The following is a 24341-nucleotide window of genomic DNA, read 5'->3' as shown; positions in this document are numbered from 1 at the left end:
GGTTGACAGCCTGGGGCCTGGCACGATAGCATAGTAGTTAAAGTCCTCACCTTGCAAGCCAGGATCCCATACAGATGCCAGTTCTAATCCCGGCAGCCCTGCTTCCCATCCAGCTCCCTGCCTGTGGCCTGGGACAGCAGTAGAGGACGGCCCAAAGCCTTGGGACCCTGCACCCTGCACATGGGAGACCCGGAAGAAGCTCCTGGCTCCTGGCTTTGGATTGGCTCAGCTCCAGCCTCTCTCTGTCTCTCCTCCTCTCTGTATCCGCCTTTCCAATAAAAACAAATTTAAAAAAAAGAAAAGGAAGGAAAGAAAACAAGGTTGGCCAATGACCCTGGCCCTGGCCCAGCACCCCGGGGGTTGGGCGCATCTCCTGCGCAGTCCAGCAAAACCTAGCGATGCTCCAGCAGCACCACCACCAGGGAGGGCAGACCCTGGTTTCCCTGACCACAGGCACGCCACCTCCCCCACAGGTCGCCACCTCCCCCACAGGCACACCACCTCCCCCACAGGTCGCCTCCTCCCAGGCTCCGCCTCCTCCACCCACACTCTTCCTCCTGTGGTCCAGTCAGGCCTTTGGACGCTGGCCTATGGCCACTGGACTGGAACCGCTCTGGGGAAATGAAAGTGAAACCTAACTCGAGTGCATGAGCACCGCAAGGGGCGCAGGGACGCAAGGCGGGAGACCAGGAGTGACCCTGCAGGCTCCCAGCATCGCCTGGCCCCTGGTCACACCTCCAGCCCCTTCTGGGAAGGTCATGCCGGCTTGTGGGGTCTCTCCAGGGAGTAGTTCGGTGTCCTGGCCGGGAAGAGGCGGGGACTGAACGTGTGGGGAGCAGCCTTGCAGGTGCCCCGGCTCTGAAGGTGAAGGCTGCTCTAGGTGCCCTCCCTGTCTCTCAGAGATCCCTTCCAGATCACGTGTGCAACCTGTGAGCTGTGCCTTAGAACTATGGACCAGCTCCAGGCCTCCTAGTGCCTCCTTCCCAGGACCTGGAGGGGGCTGCGCCCCACATGGGGCCTCCGTATACACAAGTTCCCCCTCAATCCTTCTCCTGCGGGGTTGGGGGCAGAGCCTCAGGGGTGTGCAGAACCCTGGGCTGCCTTCCAGCGGCCAGTGCAGGTCCCCTTGGGAGAGTGTCCCTTCAGGGCCCTGGCCCCTTCTGACCGGGCAGCAGGACAGGGAGAGCCTGAGGGAGGTCCCTGCCCAGCAAGGGGAGCTCAGACGGGGGAGACTGGGGCAGGAGACACGACAGAATGGCAGCAAGACAGGATGTCTGATCAAGCTCTAAAAGCTTTATTTTCTCAGGCAGTATTTAAGCAGCAGGCAGTAAGGAAGTTCTGGGGGTACGTAGTTTTCACAATAGGGTAGTCAAGGCTGATAGGTTGTCAGGGCAACTGTCTATATGAAGATAGGGTTGCATCGCTGTGTACGTCTGCTGACCGGCCTAAAGGGTAAACAGGAACCTAAATGCTTATCATATATAGAGAGTGGAGTCACTTTTGTTGTTGGGCAGTTCTCTGGTTCCCCGCAGGCCGGAAGCACCTGCTCTTCTCACACACCTCATGGCACTGGGCTCCCTGCTGACCGGCCCCAGAGCTGGGACAGACGATGGGCATGCTGGGGAGAGCTCAGGGAGCAGGGCAGTGCCTGGACGCTGGCAGTGCCTGTGGCTCTGAACTGAGCTGAGGAGAACGGGCGTGCGGGTCCTTCCCCAGCCTCGGCCCCAGAGCAGGGAAGGGAGGCCCACCCTGAGCCTGTGCGTCCCCCTCCCCCACCCCGTGTCCACCAAGAGAGGACAGGGGTGCCAAATCCAGGGATGTCAAGGAGGTTGCAAGGGAAGGCGAGTGGATGTGCTGTGGAGGAAGGGGCAGGCAGCTAACCTTTTTAAAATAACTAGCAATAGTTAAAAAGGCTAGAGTTCTAGTCCATACATTATTACGATAGTATTACGATATTCTTACGCGCAGCTAATTCCCGCAGCCTGGTTCTTCACCGTGAGCTGCGAACACCAGAAGCAACGAGGTATCTCGCAGGATGATACACCACAACAAAGTGAGAGTTTTTATACTTTTACACAAGCATAGTGCAAGTGGTGGGAAATCGGGTGCGCAGAGTACAGTTCCAAGCGCTGGGTGAAAACGTAGCTCTCCTGTCCCAAGAGGGAATCAGGCAACACCCCGAGGGACAACAAAACATCAGATTGCTGGGTCAGGTCTGCATGACACCAGGATGTGCACGGCCTTGCAAGATACACAGGGTGTCCTCTGTCTCTTAAAATGTCGGGCATCCGCAGCAGCCAACCTCCCCCTGTTGCCGGCTTCCTTCTCTGGGTCTCAGCAGGGGCAGCCCAGGAGTCCCAGAAACTGCGTTTCCCCCGGGGGCGAGCGGCCATGGTGGAGTTGGCACGGGGTTATGCTTGCGCGATTCGGTCGCATCCGCTCACCCCGCGTTAAGTTTCAGTTTCCCCTCTCGGTTCAGCTGCGTCTGCACAGCCTCGGGTTTTCCTGGACCCCTCGCCCCGCCCACCCTCTTGTTCCCAGTGGATTCGGTGCTAGTTTCGTTTCTGAGCGGCAGGAGGCGGAGCTGCGCGCCGGCCTCGGGGTGGGGAGGATCCCTGCGGTACAAATCACTGGGGCACTGAGACCACGCATCTGGTGCTGGCCTGACAGGTGAGTGTCACCGCTGGGGTCCGCGCGCTCCAGCCTAGCCAGGGACCTTGGCTGGGGTGGGGAAGGGGGTGACACCCTAGAGTGGTGGGAAAGTTGGAAGGGAGGGGAGTTGAAAGGGGTCTGGGGTGAGGGGCTAGACACAGAGACGACTCCTACCCACACCCATGTGCTCCGAGGGCCACCCCATGCGTGGTTTGTGGGTTTTCAGGGCACACGGGGTTGTCACTGACCCTGCCTTCGGATCCCAGAACCATCTACAAAAAGGCAGGGTGCAGAAACACACCTGCGGGGCCCCACCCACGCTGTGCACCTGCCTGTCTCCAGGTCGAGGATGTGGGATGTTGGGGAGCAGGACCGAACTCCCCCCAGAAAGGTGGGGGGGCTGGCCTGAGGAGGTGCCGCCCCACAGCCAGGGTCAACCAAGAGCAATACTCAGGTACTACCAGGTACCACATTGACTGAAAAAATTGTTTTTTTATTTTATCGGATTTGTTCAAAGACTGGCAGACAGGCAAATTTCTCCTCTGCTGGCTGCTGTCCATTGGTCTGTGACTGCTGGGCCAGAGTCGGGTGGGGGACTGGAGCCAGCACCTTGGTCCCCTTGGTGCCCTGGGGTGACAGGGACCCATTGGCTGAGTCTGAATGGAGGATGGGGGAGGGGGTTCAGAGCTGACCCAGGCACGGGCATGGGGTGCATTTTTCTCAGTGGGGTCCCCAGCCATGTCACTGCCTGGTCAGTGTTCCCTTGAGGGTGTTCCTGCAGCACAGGGTCCAGGAGCCCTGAGCCCCTGCGTCTACCCAGAGGGCTCCTGGATGGCCAAGGGCAGCTTTGTTCCGCTTTAGGACACAGCTGCTGGCCAGGAAGCCCCCAGGCCTCCAGGAGGACCTGGCTCCGCCTGCCCGCCTGTGGACATTCAGGCCTGTGCCTGTGGTCACCCTGGCACCCTGACACACTGCACTGTGCAGGCAGAGATGAGGGTGGGGGAGGGGGTTCTCAAGGAACCCTGAAGCATGGGACCACGCTGGGGAGGCCGCAAGATTGGGGGAACATCCTCAACCAGAGCAGGCAGTGTGCGGCAGGGCATGGGGCTCTCAGGGTTCAGGGGAGGAGAGCTGACCCCTCCTGTCCCGCACGGACTGAGCTGAGGGCACTCCACAAGGGCACAACCCCAGGTGCCCAGGGCCTCTGTGGGCCTCACCGAGGTGGGTCCTGGGCAGCAGCCTGCACAGCTCCAGGTCGGATGCCTAGATCCAGGTTTCAGGGGCAGTGCCTCTCACACCTGGGCAGTGGCTCCCCTCCCTGCCTCTGACCTTGGGAGAGAACTCCAGGCCTGTGGGAAGGGGGCACAGCTTCTGCCCAGTGGGGTCTGCAGCAGCCAGGGTCGCAGAGCTGGAAGGAGGGGCACAGGTTGGGGGAGAGGCACCTGCTGTCTGGCTCACTATCCCGCACACACAGGGATAGGTGAGGCCCTGGAGCCCTGTGTGGGGCTGAGAGCCAGGACCTGCCCCTCAGGGTCCTCCCCAGGCCCCCTGGGCTGGTGAACCTCCTCAGTGCAGGGGGATGGTGTAGCAGGTGCGCGGGATGCTGGCAAACTCCTGGGCAATGTGAGGACGCCCTGCCCCTGAGCTTCCTGCATGAAGTGTGCAGAGCCCAGAGCCCAGTGCCTGCTCGGAGTGGGGAGGGCAAGGGGTGTCTGGGCTGTGCGTCAGCCGGGGACCAGCAGCTGGGTGGGGTGTGCCAGGGTTGCTAATGCCGCCTTTCTGATCAGCTCAACGAGTCGCAGGAAACGCCGCAGACACCGCGAGATGATGGTGCAGTCTGGAGAGGGAACCACCAATCTTGATTCAGGTCCTGAATCCAGTGCTGTGATGACCAATGGAGATGCTCACCCAGCGGAGAAAAAGCAGCCGGAGGTAGGTGGCCGCCCCGCAGGTGCCGTCCCGGTAGGTGGAGCGTGTCCTGCTGAGGGCTGCCCCTTCATCAGCGTGCGGCCGCCTTCCTGCATCCTGTCCTCTCCTTGTTCGAGACCCAAGTGCAGGCCGACGGCCTGAGCTGACTGGCTGCCCAGGCACCCTGGCTCTGGGGCATGTGGTCGGCTGAGGCAGGACTGGGCAGGCCTTGGGTCTGAGGAGCTCGGGGCCGCTGCCCAGCCCCGGCTCAGCCTCTGCTCCAGCCCTCGGAGAGCTTGTGGAGCTGCGTGCCCCAGAATCCAGAACTTGCTGCTAGGAACCACATGCCGGCCACATGCTGGGTCTCTGCCCTGACTCGAGCCAGGGCCTTGGGGGTTCGTGTTGCTGTCTGTCTGCAGCCTGGCTTTCCACTGGAAGCTGGGAATTGTTGCTTATGTTGAGGGGGAGGAGCCGCTGTGACTGCTGGCCAGGCCCCCAGAGGGTGCCCCATTGTGTTCGCGCGTGTGAAGCCATGGTCAGCTGGTTCAGCTGGGCCTTCATGTCCCACACAGATGGCACGTGATGCTCACACATTCAAGGACTTGGGAAACTCACCTGGCCCTGACCTTGCACCCCAGCACCCCAGTGGCCTTGGGTTCCAGGATGCCTGTTCTGGTCCATGGCTTCTCTTCGTGCCTACACTGGCAGCACGCTGTGTGGGTTGCCGTAGCTTTAGGACACTGAGGGATGTCGGGTCCTGCTGGCTCCCTGTTTGTCATCAAAGCCTGTGTGGCCACCTGAGGGCGTTTCGGCCATTCAGAGTCCATGTGCACTGTAACTGGGCTTGAGTCATCCTAGCAGTTTGTCTCTTCTGGGCTTCATTCCCACCGTGAGTTTTCCTGCCTTCTTTTGGGGTCACCAGGTTTGCCTGACAATCTCATTTCCCCTGGTTGGTTTCATTACATGTAACTTTGCATGCACATAGTAGGTGCCGCTCACTGAGTAGGTCTACCTACTTCTGTTCTGTGCAGATGAAGACCCCAATAGAAACATGGTTTTCCCATCACAGCCTTGGCAGGCTCTTCCCCTATCAGAAACCCTACCACGTCTCATCTTTGGGCTCAGACAGTCCATTGTCCCACAAGCATGTGTACTGGGGAGGTGAGTCAGCCACTGCTTCCTCCCACCTGAGATGAGAATTCCGGTTCGGTGGGCTCCCTGCTCCCTGCGGGTAGGTCTCCGTTCACACTTTCTGGGCTGCAAGTCAGCACTGATGAATTCATTCTTCCACATTCCACGTGTGTGTTGAGAGGCATTTTCTCTGCCTTGAGACTCCCAGGAATTTTACAGATGTGAGCATCATCCCACTGTCTCCCCAGCTGACGCGGCTCTGTGAGCATCTGCTGTCCATCTCACATCGCAGCTCTGACTGCAACCTGGCATGCTACGGCTGAGATTCGGGCTGTGTGTTTGAGCCTGGCCCTGAGCCATGTGATTCCGTGTGCCTGGTTGCAGGTTCCTTTGCGATTCCAGGCTGGAGGTTCCTTGGACTTCTTGGGTTTGGGTTTATGTTCATGAGGTTTGGTCCCGAGCATCCCACCGTGGACGTTTGTTTCTCCTGCTCTGTGACTCCTGGGGAGTTTCCATCACCTGCTTCCAGGGTATCTGGTGCATGCCACCTGCACCTGCCACAGAAGTTCCTGCTTTCGCTCCTCCAGGGGCTTGAGAAGAACCTGTGCACGCAGTACGAGCAGAAGGTGCGCCCGTGCATGGACCTCATCGACTCCCTGCGGGCCCTGGGCGTGGAGCAGGACCTGGCCCTGCCCGCCATCGCCGTCATCGGGGACCAGAGCTCTGGCAAGAGCTCCGTGCTGGAGGCTCTCTCGGGCGTGGCCCTCCCCAGGGGCAGCGGTGAGACATGATTCTGCTCCTCCCTCTCGGGGTCCCCCAGAGCTCACACAGACAGGGAGCCTGGAAGCAGCTGCTCACACATTTCTATAGAGGGGAAGTTCACAGTCCTGGCCAGCTTGTGTCCAAGCTTTGTCCATGGCCTGCCCCGTCCACCTCCTCACCTTGCCCTCACATGGCCTTTGCTCTGTGCAACAGCGTCCCTGATGTCCCCACCTACCACTTCAAGTGCATGGTCCTCACGGTCCTGTAGGACTAGGACCAGGCAGCCCAAAGGTGCTAGCAAACACCCAACAGTGAACAGGCCCTGCTGCGTGGTGCAGATGCCTGCTGCTCTGGTCACGCACATCGGATGTGTCACGCACAGTGTGACCAGAATGTTGTCCATGTCACTGTCCCCGAGGGGTGGCCATATATGTTGGAGGCCCCGAGGGTCGCCTGCAGGGCTGAGCTGGCCTGGCCCGTAGGCATTGTCACGCGCTGTCCCCTGGTGCTGAAGCTGAAGAAGCTGCCACCGGACAGTGAGTGGATGGGCAAGGTCAGCTACCAGGACGAGGAGGTGGACATCTTGGAGCCGGCGCAGGTGGAACAGGAGATCCGCAAAGGTGAGTGCGTGCCTTATCCTCACCTGTGGGCCACCCTCAGGTGCTGGGACGGGGCTCCCGAGACGCCACCCCCTCCTGGACCTGTGTAATGCACTTGGGGACCCAATGTGCAGGATACACTCAGCCCCTGGGGGTTTTCTTCCTCTACCTTTTTGTCCAGTCACTGCTGAGTGTCCTGGGGCATCCCTGCTCCTGGTTCCCCTTGCCTTGGGATGCCATGGGTGGGATCAGGTGACCACAGGAAGTCCCTGCCCTATTGAGGACAGGGACACACGGGCCCGTGAGGACAGAGGGCTGCAGCCACAGGCAGGGAGCCCACGGAGCAGTCCTGGGGCCTTAGGCTCCACCTGGGAGAGTGAGGTGCTGCCAACCTGCCCATCCCTGGCACCAGGGGCCACAGCAGCAGGTGGCCCCACCCTGAGTGCCTCGAGTGTCCCCCGTGTCTCTTCCTCAGCCCAGGACATGATTGCCGGGAAAGGCCTGGGCATCAGTGCGGAGCTTATCAACCTGGAGGTCAGCTCCCCAGACGTCCCGGATCTGACACTCATCGACCTCCCTGGCATCACCCGGGTGGCCGTGGGCAATCAGCCTGCTGACATTGGAAGGCAGGTGAGATGCTCGTGCCTGGGCTGGGTGGGCAGAGGGAAGGCATCGGGCACCTCTTGGTTCAGTGCTACAGGAAGGAAGCCTCCCTGCAGACAGAGCTAGGGCTGAGCCTCTGTGAAGACCAAACGGGCAGAACCTCACTACAGACAGGGCCAGGGGTGGGGCCTTAATGCAGAAAGGGCTGACAAGGGGCAGAACCACCGTGAAGACAGGGCTGGCATTGGCCGGGGACTCCCTGCTGACATGGCCAGGGGCAGAGCCTGAGTTTGCTCTGGAAGGACATATGGCATGTCCAGGAACTCCCACTAGCTGCCCCCCGTGGTGTGGGCAGGCTCAGCCACGTGTCCCTGCAGAGCTCAGCCTGCCTCACTGTGTCCTGCAGGTCCCTCGGGCTCTTGTCCCTGCAGGTGCTGCTCTGGGCACCCTCGGCCTTGAGCCGGGCCAGGCCCCAGGAACTCTCCCCGGCCTGACAGGGCCCCGTTCACAACTTCCCTCTCTGTAGATCAAGGCGCTCATCCGGAGCTACATCCAGAGGCAGGAGACCATCAACCTGGTGGTGGTGCCCTGCAACGTGGACATCGCCACCACGGAGGCACTGAGCATGGCCCAGGAGGTGGACCCCGACGGGGACCGGACCATAGGTGAGCTAGGAGCTGAGCCTCAGAAAGCCGGGGTTGCTGTGAGGTGGGGCACTGTGTCCAGCAGGGGTCAACTGCACAGGTGCACCTGAGGTTGGAGCCCGCGGGGTCCACAGGACAGCAGTGCTGCTGGGCGACCTCAGAGACATGGGGAGACTCATCCTGTGGTGTCAGAATGCACCGTACGGGGACAGAGTGGCCTGTCCATCAGGGGCCTGGGAGAAGGGATGTGGCCCTGGCTGCCTGCAGGGGGCAGCCCTGCCTCTCTCCCCAGGGCAGGACCCTGGGCTCTCTGGGAGCCTCATCTCCCACAAGCAAGGCGGGGAGGAACCCTGGAGGCGGTGTCTGGGTGTCAGCCTGGCCGTGCCTCAGCGTGGAGCCGGGAAGCAGCGCTGATATAGGTGCGTGGCCTGCAGGCATCCTGACGAAGCCTGACCTGGTGGACAGAGGCACGGAGGACAAGGTGGTGGACGTGGTGCGGAACCTGGTGTTCCCCCTGAAGAAGGGCTACCTGGTGGTCAAGTGCCGCGGCCAGCAGGACATCCAGGAGCAGCTGAGCCTGGCCCAGGCTCTGCAGAGGGAGCAGGCCTTCTTTGAGGATCACTCACACTTCAGGTGGGAGTGGGGCTCTGGGCTCGTGCACAGCCAGGGCTGCAGGGTGCTGCTGTGCGCGTGCGTGGGTGTGATGTGAAGGTCTTGGGCGGTGAGTGAGGGACTCGCGTAGCAGCAGGTGCAGAGGCTGACGCCCAAGTTCCTGTCCCTGAGCCGTCGTCCTGCACCGTGCTCCCGGGCTGTGGGCCAGCCTCACCGGAGCTCAGCTGGGACATACATGCATGCAGAGTGGGGGTGCGTCTGTGTGTTTCCTGCAGCTGCAAGCAAGCACACACCTGGGCCAGGTGTGCCTCTGCCCAGCCCGAGGAGCACACCAGTAGCAGAGTGTGTGTGTGTGTGTGTGAGGGAGAGGGAGGGAGAGCCCTTGCACATGTGTACTGCCTAGGGCAAGGGGGGCAGCTGTGTTAGCAGAACAGGTCTGTGTGTGTGTGGGCTTGCACACATGTGCCACTCAGAGCACGGGGCAGCTGTGTTAGCAGAACAGACCCACATGTGTCTCTGGGCATGTTCAGGACACCCCAGGCTGGGGTCAACACAGGGGTGACATCCCCCAGGGCACTGCAGCTCGGCCTTCAGTGTCCTCAGAGCTGAGCTGAGTGCCAGCCTAGCCCGGCAGGTCTGGCTCCAGCGCTCCCTCCAGTGACGTCCCTCTGCATTCTGGCCCAGGGTTCTTCTGGAGGAAGGGCGGGCCACGGTGCCCTGCCTGGCCGAGAGACTGAGCACGGAGCTGATCGAGCACATCTGTGTAAGAACCCGGGGGGGGGGCGGTCTCCCCAGGGTGCCCTGGACTCAGAGAGGGACCCAGCCCGCCTGGGACCAAGGGCTCTGCCAGGGTGCCCTGGACTCAGAGAGGGACCCAGCCCGCCTGGGACCAAGGGCTCTGCCAGGGTGCCCTGGACTCAGAGAGGGACTCAGCCCGCCTGGGACCAAGGGCTCTGCCAGGGGCCCCAGGACTCAGAGAGGGACCCAGCCCGCCTGGGACCAAGGGCTGGTACCAAAGGCTCTGCCAGGGCATCCCCGGCCTCAGAGTCCCAGCCTGCCTGGGACCAAGGGCTGGTACCAAGGGCTCTGCCAGGGCATCCCTGGCCTCAGTTAGGGTTCCAGCCTGCCTGGGACCAAGGGTTGTTGCCAAGGACTCTGCCAGGGCGTCCCTGGCCTCAGAGAGGGAGCCAGCCCACCTGGGACCAAGGGCTGGTACCAAGGGCTCTGCCAGGAGCGCAGGACTCAGCAATCCAGCGATCCTGTGACATACCAATGCCCAGGGTTCTGCCAGAGAGCAGAGACGCAGCTGACCCAGAGCATGGAGCCGAGAGGGCACGAGTCTTGTCTTGGGCAGCGGGTGTCGGGCCTGTAGGTGTGGTGGCTCCGCGGTCACCTTGACAAGAGTGGGTCCCCCAGGCAGCCTGGGCCTCCCCAGGCCTCCCTGTCTCAGCAGCTGGTGTCCTTTGGCCTCTGATGTCCCAGTCTCAGGGAGGGCCTGGCTGGGCCCACACCTCTGTGTCTGCCACCAGTCTCCCTGTGCGGGCCCGGGTGCTCACATGCCCCAGCGTGAAGGCAGCTTCTGCCAGACTTCCTGTTGGCTTGTGAGCTTGATGCCTGCCAGGCCTGCAGCCTTGGTGCCCTGGGCCCTGCCCTGCCACCCAGAGCATCCCTACAAGGGTCCAGGGAGCTGGCACAGCAGGGTGATGTGGCTGAGCCAGGTGGGGGGTGAGAGCTCCTGCCCGACCCCACCCCCATGTGCAGGAGGTGGGGCCATCGCTGGGCTCCACCCTGGCCTCTGCAGCCAGTCAGGCTGCCCTCCCTGCACTGGAGCCAAGGCCCAGACTGGCCTCTGGTTGCTTTCCAATTCCGGTCCTGGCTGGCTGCTGTCCCTTGGCCACGACCTTAGAGTCACTCACAGTCATGGCCACTCACTGGCGGGCATCGATGTGGGCAGCATGGGCTGGACCTGTGATGTCAAGAGTGGAAGTCCCCATTGTAGTTCTGGAAGTTTCCAGATGTAGATTGTTCTGGAGTTTCTTTTGCAGGACTTCCAAGGAATTGGTCCTGGGGCAGGAGCTTTTTCCAGTCAAACAGGCCCCTGGGGTACTCTGGCCTCTCCTGGCCTTCAGGACCACCCTTGGGAGGGGCGTGGCTGTGTACGAGGACCCAGGCTGGCCATCGCTGCCCACGCCCAGACATTCGGTCACCCCCTCCTTCACAGAAACCCCTGCCGCTGTTGGAACAGAAGATCAAGGAGAATCACGACAGATGCACAGAGGAGCTGCACAAATACGGTGTGGACATCCCCGAAGACTCCAGCGAACGGCTCGTCTTTCTCATAGACGTGAGCCATGCACCTGCTGGAGCCCAAGGCCCTGCTGCCTGCCGGGGAGGGGCGGGGCCTCGCCCGCATGGCTTTCTGCCCTCTTAGTCGGAGAGCCAGTGGAAAGGGAGGGCGTCGCTCGGGAGGCGGGCCTGCCTGAGGAGGGTCTCCTTCATTGGCTGTAGCCCCGAGCAGTCACAGCCCAGGGTGGTCGGGTGTGGGCGGGCTTAAGGCCAGCGCCTCTTCCTTCCCAGCTCCCCTCCTTCCCAGCCCCCCACCCTGCAAGCACACCAGCCTGGTGCACGCTTGGCGCCTCTGCTCATCCTGGGGCTTCTCTTGGCAGAAAATCAGTGCCTTTAATCAGGACATCACGGCTCTGATACAAGGGGAGGAGGTGGTCGGGGAGAAGGACAGCCGGCTCTTCACCAAGCTGAGGAAGGAGTTCTCCAGGTGGAACACTGTGATCGAGGACAATTTTAAGGAAGGTGAGTGGTCACTCAGGAGCCCACCCAGAGCCAGGTGGGTGTGACTGATGGACGGCCTGGAAGGGCCAGCTCCCTTCTGCTGCGGATCCCTGTCTGGGTCGGGCTCGTGTGGGTCCCAGAGATCACTGCCTAGTGGTGGCCTCTGGCTGGGCAGGTGGGCAAGGGCAGAGCCCTGTGACCTGGAGGCTGCCCAGAGACACCCCACTCCTAGCCTCAGCCCACGGTGTTTCAGGGTTTTTTTATGATTTATTTTTTATTTCAAAGTCTGATATACAGAGAGGAAGAGAGACAGAGAGGAAGTCTTTGTCCTTTGATTCATTCCCCAAGCGACTGCAATGTCCAGGGTTGTTTCAGGAGCCAGGAGCCTCTTCCAGGTCTCCCACGCGGGTGCAGGGTCCCAAGGCTTTGGGCCATCCTGCACTGCTCTCCCAGGCCACAAGCATGGAGCTCAATGGAAAGCTGGCCCACCAGGATATGACCGGCAGCCACATGGGATCTCGGCACGTTCAAGTCAAGGACTTTATCCTCCAGGCTACCCTGCCAGTCCCAGGCTGTCAGTTTTTGACCCTGGAACTGGGGTACAAAAGCAGTGAGCCTTCAGTAGCACATCTGGTCACAGTCCAAGAGCCGGTTGGCTGGGGTGAGGAGGGCCCAAGAGCAAGACACAAGCCCCAGGCATCCTGTTGTTGTCCCTGGCAGGGAAGCATGCCTCTGATGTCAGAGGACCCTACAGGGAGAGTGTACACAGGGCTGGCCAACAGTGGCTTCAGCCCACCCGGCCTCCTTAGCCCCTCTGGCGCCGTGGACAGGTCTGAATGCACCTGCTCAGGGCTCCAGTGGGCTTTCCTCAACGGTGGTTCCAAAAGGCACGTACGCAGCTGCGCCCTGGAGTCTACAGGGATGCTGCCAGAACACTTGTGTCCAGAAGTAAGAGGCCCCCCGAGGTGTGCGTCCCCCACACCGGCAGGAGGGGCTGCATACAGGAAGCGTAGAAGCTCCAGAGCCCACGTTAGTGGATCCTGCATGAGTTTTCTCTGCCGGCACCCATCTTGTTGGCAAGCTGGGGGTCTGTGCCCGCAGGCCCTTCCCGGTTGACGCCTGTGTGGACGCTCCTTCAACAGGCAGCAAGCAAGCAGCTGCCGTTTCTTCATAGATTCTTGGAGACAGGAGTTTGTGAGGGTGTGGCCACGCTGTGTGTGTGTGTGTGCTTTCTTTTCCTTTGTTGGGCCGTAGTCCCAGCTAAGTGGCTTCTCACACAGGCAGAGACTAAGGAAACTCTAACTGCTCCATCTGGCAGCTCCCTCTCCAGTTAACACTTAGGGACACCCCGTCTGACACCCCTGTTCCCCAGCCCACCCTCGGCGGAAGCCCACTGCCGACACTTGCTGTCATGGTTTAAAGAAACCACAAGGAGACCACGTAGCGGGGAAGGTGCAGCTGTCTGAGCTCTGGGGGGGGGGGGGGTGTAGTGAGGCTGGCGCTCAGGCTCCTGGGGGATTTCAGAGCGCGCCTTGGCTGTGAGTGTGAGCATGGAAGCAGGGTCCTCTCGCTCCAGAGGCTGCGTGTCCCTTCAACAGGGCGAGGAAGACTGTGGAGTGCTTCGTTGCGCCGAGTAGGGGCAGGCTTGACACACCCTGCAGTTAGGGTGCTCCCGGCTGCAGGCCACGGTGCAGGGCCCAGGCAAGGTCGCCCCAGGTCTGCTCCACTACTGTCCCCTCTGCACTGCCAGCCTGGGGCCAGGGGTGCAGGGAAATCTACATCTGCCCCACGCCCCAGGCACTGCTTGGCATACAAACTGGACTGGCTGGATTCTGGGCTTCCTCACCGCCATGCTGCCAGCCTGGAGCCGGGGACTGTGTACGACTCCACGCCGCTCTTTCCTGCTGCAGGTTTCAGAGAGATACACAAACAGGTCTGGAAGTTTGAGAACCAGTACCGCGGCAGAGAGCTGCCAGGCTTTGTGAACTTCAGGACGTTCGAGACAATTATAAAACACCAGATCAAAGCCCTGCAGGAGCCAGCTCTGCTCATGCTGCACACGGTGACAGGTGGGTGGACAGGGGACAGGTGGGTGTGGGGTGGACAGGGGACAGGTGGGTGTGGCGTGGACAGGGGACAGGTGGGTGTGGCGTGGTTAGGGGACAGGTGGGTGTGGCGTGGACAGGGGACAGGTGGGTGTGGACAGGGGACAGGTGGGTGTGGACAGGGGACAGGTGGGTGTGGCGTGGACAGGGGACAGGTGGGTGTGGACAGGGGACAGGTGGGTGTGGCGTGGTTAGGGGACAGGTAGGTGTGGCGTGGTTAGGGAACAGGTGGGTGTGGCGTGGACAGGGGACAGGTGGGTGTGGCGTGGACAGGGGACAGGTGGGTGTGGCGTGGACAGGGGACAGGTGGGTGTGGCGTGGTTAGGGAACAGGTGGGTGTGGCGTGGACAGGGGACAGGTGGGTGTGGACAGGGGACAGGTGGGTGTGGACAGGGGACAGGTGGGTGTGGCGTGGACAGGGGACAGGTGAGTGTGGGGTGGACAGGGGACAGGTGGGTGTGGGGTGGACAGGGGACAGGTGAGTGTGGCGTGGTTAGGGGACAGGTAGGTGTGGGGTGGACAGGGGACAGGTGGGTGTGGCGTGGACAGGGGACAGGTGAGTGTGGACAGGGGACAGGTGTGGACAGGGGACAGGTGGGTGTGGCGTGGACAGGGGACAGGTGAGTGTGGACAGGGGACAGGCGGGTGTGGACAGGGGACAGGTGGGTGTGGACAGGGGACAGGTGAGTGTGGACAGGGGACAGGTGAGTGTGGCGTGGACAGGGGACAGGTAGGTGTGGTGTGCACAGGAGACAGGTGGGTGCGGACAGGGGACAGGTGAGGGGGTGTGGACAGGGGACTAGTGGACAGGAGACAGGTGAGTGTGGACAGGGGACAGGTGATTGGCATAGACAGGGGACAGATGAGTGTAGTGTGGACAGGTGGGAGGGACAGGTGACATACTTTTGTGACTTTCTCTGTTCTCAGTGCACAGCATAGCAGATGCACCCAGCACTGTGCACACAGGATCTAAGAGCAAACCCTGTGGGCATCCTCAGGGAGCTCTGTGGATTTCTGGAATCCCTTGGTGCCCAGACTGTCGCATTTCCCTTGGTCCTTCCCCATGCACAAGGGGCTGTCAGCATGACTGAGGACCTGCCAAGTCCTGAGCCAGGAGCTGGGGTCCTGGCCGGGGGCGGGGCAGGGGACAGGAACTGTACCTCTGACACTGTGTCTTGGCACCTGCGCTGCCTGTGGCCCCTCCCCTGCCTGTGGCCCCTCCCCACACTGTATCAGTTCTCCTGCTTTGCTCTCAGATCTGGTGCGGAAAGCCTTCACAGTGGTCTCAGAGAAGAGCTTCTGCGGGTTCTCCAACCTGCACAGAACCACCAAGGTGAGACCCAACCCAGGGCAGGTGTGGTCCCCAGACGCAGAGCTGTGACGAGCTTATTCCTGAGAGACACTTGTTTGTCGTTCCTATCCTCACAGATCAAAATTGAGGACATCAGCTCAGAGCAGGAGAAGGAGGCGGAGAGGGTCATCCGGCAGAACTTCCAGATGGAGCAGGTGGTCTACTGCCAGGACCAGGTGTACCGGGGTGCCCTGAAGAAGGTCAGAGAGAAGGAGGCGGAGGAAGAACGCTCGCATAAATCCACTCTGCAGAGGAACAAGTCCACTGAAACCCACTCTGCAGAGGAGTCCACAATGACCGAAATCTTGGAGCACTTGATTGCCTACCACCAGGTGAGCCGGCAGAGCCAGGGCCCCTGGGGACTGTCCTGGGCAAGCCCTGTGCACACAGCCCAGGGTGGCTCGGCCAGCAGGAGCCGTGTCCTGGATCAGCCACAGTGCAGTGGGATTCCTCAGGCAGGGGGTGGGAGCACAGCTGGGCTCAGGTCAGCTGCTGGCCAGAGAAGGCAGGCATGGGAGACCAGATGCCTCACGACAGCCTGGAGCTCTGGGGGCTTGAGCAGTGGCTGTGGGTGGAGGTCTGCCCTCAGAACAGGCCTGGGCTGCAGCGGGAGGCCACCGTGGGCAGTGCGGCTCTCGGCCAACGTCACAGGTGTGAGTACAGCCAGGTGAGGGGCCGCAGGGCTGCACAGCTGCCTCTACTCCACCTAGCGCAATCCCTGGTGGCTCACACTCGTGAGTAGGCACACTGGGCACACAGGCATAGTTTCGAGGAACACAAAAGAGCCATGTGTCCAGCATGTCCCGGGCAGCTGGTCACCCACAGCAGCAGGTGACCCCTACTTTCACCCCTGCCATAAGCAGCACAGTCCACGGTGGGGAGAGCCACCCCTGACCTCCCCGGGTGCCATCCACATCCTGTTCCCCGCCCCGCTCATCCCAGTGCCCTCTCCCTCCCAGGAGGCCGGCACCCGCATCTCGAGCCACATCCCTATGGTGGTGCAGTTCTTCGTCCTGCACACCTACGGGCGGCAGCTGCAGACGGCCATGCTGCAGCTGCTGCAGGACAAGGACGCCTGCGGCTGGCTGCTGCAGGAACGCCACGACACCAGCACCAAGAGGAAGTACCTCAAGGAGCGGCTCTCGCGGCTGGCCCAGGCCCGGCGCCAGCTCGCCAAGTTCCCAGGCTGACCCAGGGCAACGGGTCTGCAGGTGCAGGAAGCACCCCACCTCCGTCCCCCACCCGTCCACGGCTGTAATAAACACACAGCAGCTAGCCGGTGTGCTGCGGGGTGGGGGAGGCCGGCAGTAGAAGCAGCTGCGGTGCCAGTGGGGAAGAAACCGCTGGCAGGACTCAGCTGTTCTGGGTGTTGGAGGGGAACGGGGAGCAGGGGAGGGGGTGACTCGTGGCCCCAGCAGAGCCAGGAACCCTAGTGTCCCTGGAAGGCAGAAGTCACTTGGTGACCCTGAAAAGCCCTAAAGGGGCTTGCTGAGTCTTCAAGACTCCCACCAGGCCAGGCAGGATGGGGTGAGGACCAGACACAGGTACCCTGTCCCTCCTGCGCCTCCTTGCTGGTGGCTGGAGAACAGGTGATACAGCTGGACTGGGGTGGGGGCGGAGCCAATGGGAGGAGAGAGGCTGGAATGCTGATGCCACGGAGGGGTCAGCAAGGAGCCACGCCCCCAGGGACTCTGGCGGGGTGATGCCAGCCTTGGTACCAGGACATCCAGGTCATGGACAAGCTCTGGACACTCCAGGGCAGGGGACAGCTCACCCACTCTGGCCAACCCTGTGGGTGACCGCAGCAATGGGCTGAGACAGCAGCACCGCCCCCTCCCCGACAGCCCCTCCGCCCCAGCTCCCTTCTGACTCTGCTTATCCATGACCCATGGACAAAGCAAGAAATCTGTTGACAAGAGAAGGCCCCAGCAGACAGAGGCCAGTGCACGGGCACAGCGGGGTGCCGGTGCCCACCCTGTGCTAACCGCCCACCTGTAGGTGCTGACCCAGGGCTTTTTCGTAGCACATCTAAGAACTCAAAGTGCTGTCCACTGGTCGTCTTCATGGGCACACCCTCTATCCTTGCCCTGGGCAGGCCAGTCCCAGCAGTGGGTTCCCTCTAAAAGCTGCTGTGGAAGCCTCCCTCCCTGCCCCACCTGCCTCAGGCAGTGCCCTGTTCCTGCCATGAAGGGCACAAGCACCCATTCTAGTCCGTGCCCAGGCGCTTGGCTTCCCCATCCACCTTCCCCTTCATTTAGGATTTGAAGGAGTTACAGAGAAAGGGAGACAGAGATCTTGCACCCGCTAGTTCACTTCCAAAATGGCCACAACCAGGACTGGGCCAGCCTGAAGACCGGACTCCGGAACCCCATTTGGGTCTCCCACATTGGTGGAAGGCATCCGAGCTCTTGGGCCGTCCTCTGCTACTCTCCCAGGCCACAAGCAGGGGGCTGAATTGGAGTGGAGCAGCCAGGACTCGAACTGCTGCCCAGATGGAATATAGGGGGTCATAGATAACCTGTTGCACCACTGCCAGCCTCAGACCCGGACCGTGTGTAAGGCTAGCCAATGGGGTCCTCAGCCTGGGAGGGTGGGGCCAGGCCTCCAAGGACACCTGTCTCCTTGGACGCCACTCATTCTGCTAGGGTCAGGGCTGTGGGTGTGTACCTGCCCCGGGACTGGGCTGGCTGTGCAATCAGGCAGGCAGGCAGGGCCCCGGCAGCACCCTCACCACACAAGGAAGTGGGGTGTCCGGGGCCTGGCAGGCACTTGTGTCCCTGCACCCAAGGACGGACCCAGGAGATGGCACAGCCTGCGGGCTCAGCAGAGCTGCAGGGCACCGGGGCTGCAGCGTGGGCTGCCACTCTCACTTAGGGTGGGTCTTCCCTCTCCCACAGAACCATCACAGCCCCTGACCTCAGGGGGCCAACCTGTGCCACCTCCCCAATCCCTGGCACACCCAGGGACCGGGATGAGGACCAGGCCTCCTCCTTCTGGGGGTGTGACTCTTCCCCCAGGAGCCTGCAGGGACACTGCACCCACGCTGGGCTCAGGACTGGCAGAACAGAGGGAGAGCAGAGTCGCTGGGTCTGGGGTCTGAACCTCCACACAGGCACCACCTGCAGGACACAGCCCACAGATCCTCGGTGGGCGCAGCTCAGCCCTCCCTGCCCCACCAGGCAGGCGCAGCAGCCCTGGTGCCCCCAAAGACGCCTTCACCGCCAGAAAGGAACGGACACTTTATTCCCGCATTTCACAGTGGACCTCCAGAGCTCAGGGGCGGCACAGCTGGAGACCAGAGACCCAGGGCGGGAGGACTCTCCGTGGGGCGGGCGCAGGAGGGTCCCGGGCGCTGTCCCACACAGCCGCTGGCGAGAGGCCTCCCTGGCATGAGCCTGGCAAGGCTGCGTGCGCAGGGAGGTGGAGGCGGATCCCCGCAGACTGAGGTAGAGCAAAGCACGTGAGCCCCATCCCCCTTGGGCCTGGGTCCCTGGGGAAAGCAGGTGTGGGGCTGGGGGCGGGGCATGCACGCGGTCCTGCCCAGGGCGCAGGTGGAGGCTGCACTGCTGGGTGGGGTCCCTGTGCAGCCCTGGCCCTCTGCTCCCAGGGCCTCATCCACGCCCCCTGCCCCAGGGGAAAGAGCTGCTGCCCTCTGTCTCCTTGCTGGGTCAGGAAGGGCCACCGAGAAGGACCAGCTCTGTCCCTGGTGCCTGCAGTCCCTGCCTGTCCCTCTGGCTGCCTGCAGCAGAAAGGTCCAGGCTCCGTTGTGTCCTCAGGGGCTGAGCAAGAACCTGGAATGCCCACAGCACTCCCCGTACCCCCAGGACCCCAGGGTGAGGGAGAGGCGCCGCTGCCCACACAGAACGTGGAGAGGGCCAGGCAGACAGGGGCATGGTTTAATGAAGGCACAGGGCGGAGCTCGCCTGCAGGTGCACCCGGCTGGGGGAAGAGTCGGCTCCTTGCTTCCACATGGGCAGCATCAAGGCAAAGGCGTCTGGATTAGCTGTTGGCCTGCACCGAAGGGAGAGAGACACAATGTGTTCCTGAGCAATGAGACAGGGGAGTGGTCTGTTTCCCTTTGCTCACTGGAGGCTCTGGCGAACCACGCAGCAGCTGAGCACATCGTAAGGGTAATTACTGCCCAGCAGGGAGCTGGCCAGGGCAGCTGGGGCCCTGGCAGGCAGCAGCTGCCATGGAAATCAGGTGCACAGGGCTAGAGGGCAGGTGCAAGACAGCCCCTAACCATAGCTGGCCCTCATGTTCATTATTCCTCAAGTCCGTACTGCTTCCCTCCCACTGTGGACACTGGGCACACTTGCTCCTGAACCCTCTGCCCTGATGGACACTGCCCGCCCTCCCAGGCTGGCTGGGAGCCCTCCTGCAGCCAAGGCACTTGACAACCTAGGCTCTGCGGTCATCTGGGGGGACACTGAGGCCCCTGCCTCAGCCGCAGGGGAAGCATTCTTTATTGCAGGTTCCAGTGCGGCTCCTGTCCTGACTTGGCTGGGCCTCTGCTCCTGGCAGTCCAGGCTGGCCGTCTGCCAGGGACCTCCTCTCTGCCCACTCCCCAATCTGCCAGAGTCTCAGGGTCCCAAGACCCTCCACACCAGGCAGGAGGCACCACCTCCACCCTTCCCACTGTGCTTGGGCCTTCAACCACAGGGTTGGATGGGTAAACTGAGTCAGCCAAGGCTGCACCAAATGTGCAGGGCAGCAATGAAAGAGGTCTCCCCGTCCAGGTGGGGTATCCACTGCTTTGCCCGGCACCAGCAGGTGACAGGCAGGCAGGTGGTGAGGACAGGGCATGGGCATGAGAGGAAGGGGGCATCGGGGCAGGGGAGTCTGGGAGACGGGGCCAAGGGCAGGTGTCAGGGGAGACAGGCTCTGTCTGCACCCTGATGTGCTTGGGCCCCAGGGCCCCAGGGCCCCCAGCCGGAGTCAGCAGGAGCAGGGCTGTTACCCTCATCTGTTGGTAGATCCAATCTGTGAACGCTGTCACATTCCCATACACGCCTGGTCTGTAAGCTTGTGCGCAGCCGGAGCCCCAGCTGGTGTCCCCAATCAGCCACCAGATGCTGTTCTTCTTTGTGACCAGGGGCCCGCCACTGTCACCCTGGGGGCATGGCAGGTGGGTTACCCAGAGCAGCAAGCCAGGGGGGCATGGCAGGAGGCGGGGTGGAGAGTGGGAACCTCCCCCATGGGGCAGGGAGCAGGGTCTCGTGGCTCCACCAGCAGAGACAGGTCACTGGAACAGGACCTCCACCGAATGTGACAGCAGCAAGTAGCCGGCCAGGTCTCTCCAATAAGGAGGGCACCCAACCATGTGAGACGGAACCAGGCCTCTGTGAAGGCTGCCACCACGGCTGCCCCTGCTGCCACCGCCCTCCCCAGCTGCCACCCTCCCTGCTCATGGCCACCCCTCCCCGGCTGCTCGCCCCAAGGGTATTACCTGGCAGGAGTCCACGTTCCCCTCCAGGTAGCCGGCACAGACCATGGAGGGCGTGATCAAGTTGTTATAGACGTATCTGCTGTTGCATTTCCAGGATTCGATGAGGGGCACCTGGGCAGCGTTCAGCACATCCGACGTCTTCCCTGGGGGTGTGTCCAGAGATCAGGAAGTGGGCCCTCCCACCCCACCAGACCACACGGCACACCACGCTCTTCTCCCTCCTTCCCGTAGCCCGGCCCAAAATGGAGCCCTGTCCTGGATCAGTTGTCCTTCCCAGCAGGGACCCCGCCCCATCCCACCCACTCATGAGCATCCTGCAATCAGCCTCTGAGCTGTCCCGCAGCCGGTTCTGTGGGACAGTTCCCTCGCTTCGTCTCTCCTCCTGGGACCATTCCCAGGGATATGTCCCTGCGAGCCCTCTGTCCCCTCCTCTCTCCCCTCCCTGGGCTGTCTGGTTTCTGCACCTGCACCTCCCATCTAGCTCCCGGCACAAGGCTCGCCCATCACTGGCTTGGCTCAGGAATAGCCAGGACTGCATGGCAGAGCCCCCCACCCTGCTCCCCTGGGAACCTGCTCTCTCCTGGTGCACCCCTCCACATCCTGCGGAGCCAGTGTGACAGTCTATGATCCTGTCTGCTACACCCGCCTTTCTCCCTCAACTGCACCCTGCTGTCAATCACAGCATCCGAGCTGTCAGTCATGTCATGCCCTACTTCAAGCCTCCTGGCTCACAGAGAAGCGGAGCTGGGCTCCCCCCAGGACTCCCTCACTGGGACAGCACTGTGGAGAGGGGTGCAATGAGCGAGCCGAGCCAGGGGCCAGCTCTAAGCTCATCCTTCCCCAACTGTGGTCACCCTGCTGTCTGCCGGGTGGTCCTTCAGGAACACGGGAACATGCATCTGTGGCTGCATTGCTCCCACAGCAGGAGTGACAGCTGGCAGGGCTGGCCCCATTCTTCCCAGGCAGCAGATGGGAAGAGTGAGGCACAGAGCTCCAGCACCAGGACTCAAGCCCAGCCCTCCCACTTCTGTATTCGGGGACTTCTGGGGGCCCTTACCTTTCTCGTATGTGGCCCCCCATCCGGAGATCCAGCATTCCTGATTGGGCTCCAGCATCAGGCCTGGGTTGGGCAGACACACCGGCTGGATCGCTTCTGGAGAAGAGGAATGGCGGTGGGTGGGTGGTGGGCACCGGCAGCCCTGACCACCATGTCCCTTTGGCTCCACCCTGCCCTTTCTCCCAGACACCCTGACTGCAAATGCCCCAAAGCCCCACCTCCTGCCCCTGCCAGGCCCTCCTGCTAATGGGCAAGAAGGCCCCTGGAAAGTCGGATGCCTTATCCCTGAAGGTCTGAGTGAGCCCAACAAACACAGACACTCCAGGTGGCCACATGCACAGGGAACACACACACAGGCCAGGGTGCCTGCATGGCGTCCACAGAGCATACTGCACCCATTCCCAGAACAGGAGCGTCCACACCAGCCCATCACAGCAGCGTGTGGGCCGGGCCTTGTCTCTACTCAAAGCTACAAGTCCTTGGGTGACTCCAGGGAGGGCCAAGCTAACAAGCTAAGGCATGCTGGTTTGAATTATGTTTTCAAGTAGCTTGCTTTCAGAATGTCTGAAAAACAAGTGTGCGTGTGAGCGCGGTCCACAGACCAAGGTGGAGGTGATGTGGGCAGTGCTTGGATGTGCTTGGTTGACATAGCTGGGAAGCAGAAGGTAGGAGTGCAGGAGCATGTTCCAGATGCAATGACTGGCTTCAGGGTGAGGGGGTTACCCTACCCTGCCATCAGGGGCAGTGGTGCAGCTAAGATGCCAACATTCGCAGACCATGCCAACGGGTGGATGTGCTGAAGGCACCAACAGAGGCAGGACAGCCGCCACTACTCCGGCCTCCCTAACTCCCCACAGGCCAATGACCACAGTGCCTGGCACCCACAAGCCATTTCTCAGGGAATAGCCCGTATTTCCTAGGGGCGTCTCCCGAGACCCCCCAGCCCGGGCCGGAGCCGCACACACCACTGAAGGTCAGGGGCGTCTGCAGTTTGATGAGAGCGATGTCATTGTCCTTGGTCTTCGAGTCGTAATCCGGGTGAGAGATCACTTTCTCCGCTCGGTTCCCACTTCCGTAGAGCATCTTAGGCTGAGACAAGATGCCCGCGTACGCCGTCCAGTAGCGGGCACTGTTCAGAGGCCTGCGGGACAGACACGTTCAGGAGGCCCGTTCTGGGGAGTGGGAGGCCCCAAATCCAGTGCGGGGGAGGGAGGCGACTGGCTCCACCACCGCCTCTTACCCCAAGCCTGGCTATTTCTCACTCCCCTGAAGACCCCACACTCCTGTCGGCTTCCACCCAGTCTGCGGGAAGCCTCCTACTTCTGTCCCGAGTTTCCCCCCCCTTTTCTGGAGCAGTAGCCAGAGCATTTCTTGTCACACAGTAGGTGCTTAGTAAATATGTGCTGATGAACAGCCTCAAGGTCAGAGGTCACTCAGGGTAGCCCCTCAATCCAGGGATTGCACTAAGGGCTCTTAAGAGGATCCCTGTTCCTAAAGGCGCTCAGAACTGGGGGTACAGGACCTTAAATAGGGACCCCCAGAGGATCTCCCAGCCAGGGTCTCTGGCAGCCCTGCTTTAGCCCCACTACCCAACCCAGCAGCTCTGCCTTAGCACCCCCACCCCACCCTAAGATCCCAAGGGGCAGAGGAGGCAGCAGCCGGAAAGTCCCCCGTCATTCCCCCCCACCCCCAGGACTCTTGGGCAGGCAGGGATGGGCATGGTGAAGCAGGCACCCTCCTGACCTAACATGCCACTCTGGGGCTCGCCCGGAGCTACTCAGGAGTGCCCCCTGCCGGGAGCCAGCCACATCCCATCTGGGGCCCAGGGAACTACTCACTCTTCCAGGCAGTGGGCAGCCGTCACAATCCACTGCGGGGTGATGATGGAGCCTCCGCACACGTGGACACCCTGCACGTGCAGGCTCACCTGCCACGGCCACTCTCCGGCCACGGCGCTCGTGCCACCCACAATCCTGCTCTGGCCGCTGGGGGAGGATTTCACACCACACCCTGGGGGAAAGAGAGAGGAAGCTGGGATCACCAGTGCCACGTCCAACCCCACCTCCCACCCACCCAGGGCTCCCTTTCACCTGCCACCCCTCACCCCCTTTTGGCCACGTTCCAGCTCAAGGGAGCAGAGGATGCGTCACAGGCCCCCCGCAAGGGGGCAGCACCACTTTCTGGGGGTGCAAGCGTGGGGTGGACACTGTTCGGGGGTTCTGTGGGGTCTCCTGGTCGCAGGGGCTCCTGGAGCCCCCAGTAGGGCTGTTACAGCTCCAGGCCAGAAGTTTCTGGAACAAGGTGAGCAAGGCAGGGCAGCTATGGAGGGAGAGGATGTGGTGGCTAAGGGGCCCAAAGAGCAGGACCAAACAGAACCCTCTGCACCCCAAGTCACTCCTGGGGAGTGAGTGCTCACTCAATGCAGGGCGGGCACCCCTTGCCCCACAGCTATGCCAACACCAACTAGGTACCTGAGATGGCTCCAGCCCAGCCTCACTGGAAGTCACCCTGTGGGCTGGCATGCCCTCCTCAGGGCCAAGACCCCAGAGCAGGGCAGAAGACGCCCCTTTCTGTCTCTATTGTTCCATGGTCTGGAAGGCAAGCCACAGACCCGACACTACGCAGGTTTCAGCTTCCACCCAAAGTCATGAGAGAAACGGCAGGAGAGCCGTGGCCTGCAG

The 24341-nt window shown here is 61.8% G+C and overlaps 2 protein-coding genes and 1 long non-coding RNA gene across 4 annotated transcripts in view; 2 read left to right on the top strand and 1 right to left on the bottom strand.

The window, feature by feature from the left end:
• Positions 1–4419: 4419 nt before the first annotated feature.
• On the top strand, positions 4420–16388 carry MX1 (MX dynamin like GTPase 1). Its single transcript, XM_058661603.1, has 13 exons — positions 4420–4584; positions 6279–6471; positions 6936–7073; positions 7528–7682; positions 8182–8320; positions 8734–8932; positions 9596–9674; positions 11133–11255; positions 11578–11719; positions 13609–13767; positions 15060–15136; positions 15232–15486; positions 16114–16388. The coding sequence occupies exons 1-13, from the start codon at positions 4477–4479 to the stop codon at positions 16342–16344; spliced, it is 1998 nt and encodes a 665-aa protein (XP_058517586.1). The 5' UTR covers positions 4420–4476; the 3' UTR covers positions 16345–16388.
• On the top strand, positions 13774–14240 carry LOC131479895 (uncharacterized). The gene is made up of 3 exons (XR_009245145.1): positions 13774–13812; positions 13891–13932; positions 14162–14240. It is a non-coding gene; the product is annotated as an uncharacterized LOC131479895 (long non-coding RNA).
• Positions 16389–18674: 2286 nt separating the features above from the next.
• Positions 18675–24341, bottom strand: part of TMPRSS2 (transmembrane serine protease 2) — a 29031-nt gene continuing 23364 nt past the window's right edge. For both annotated transcript variants that reach the window (XM_058661605.1, XM_058661606.1), the window contains exons 9-14: positions 23499–23670; positions 22626–22801; positions 21661–21756; positions 20604–20746; positions 20115–20267; positions 18675–19165 (exon numbers count right to left, since the gene is read on the bottom strand). In XM_058661605.1, the coding sequence (XP_058517588.1) occupies positions 19154–19165; positions 20115–20267; positions 20604–20746; positions 21661–21756; positions 22626–22801; positions 23499–23670 (752 nt within the window). In that variant the 3' untranslated portion in view covers positions 18675–19153. The remainder of the gene's footprint in view (positions 19166–20114; positions 20268–20603; positions 20747–21660; positions 21757–22625; positions 22802–23498; positions 23671–24341) is intronic.

This window comes from Ochotona princeps, chromosome 3 (genome assembly GCF_030435755.1).
Source record: "Ochotona princeps isolate mOchPri1 chromosome 3, mOchPri1.hap1, whole genome shotgun sequence".
In the NCBI taxonomy this organism is placed as follows: Eukaryota; Metazoa; Chordata; class Mammalia; order Lagomorpha; family Ochotonidae; genus Ochotona; species Ochotona princeps.
This window is presented reverse-complemented; position numbering and strand designations above follow the sequence as displayed.

Bases quoted from the DNA above. Each gene is read 5' to 3' on its own strand.
- MX1 (XM_058661603.1), top strand. From the start codon at position 4,477: ATGATGGTGCAGTCTGGAGAGGGAACCACCAATCTTGATTCAGGTCCT. The intron at 7,683-8,181 runs GTGAGATGCTCG...CCCTCTCTGTAG, and splicing joins CTGCTGACATTGGAAGGCAG to ATCAAGGCGCTCATCCGGAG. The intron at 9,675-11,132 runs GTAAGAACCCGG...CCTCCTTCACAG, and splicing joins AGCTGATCGAGCACATCTGT to AAACCCCTGCCGCTGTTGGA.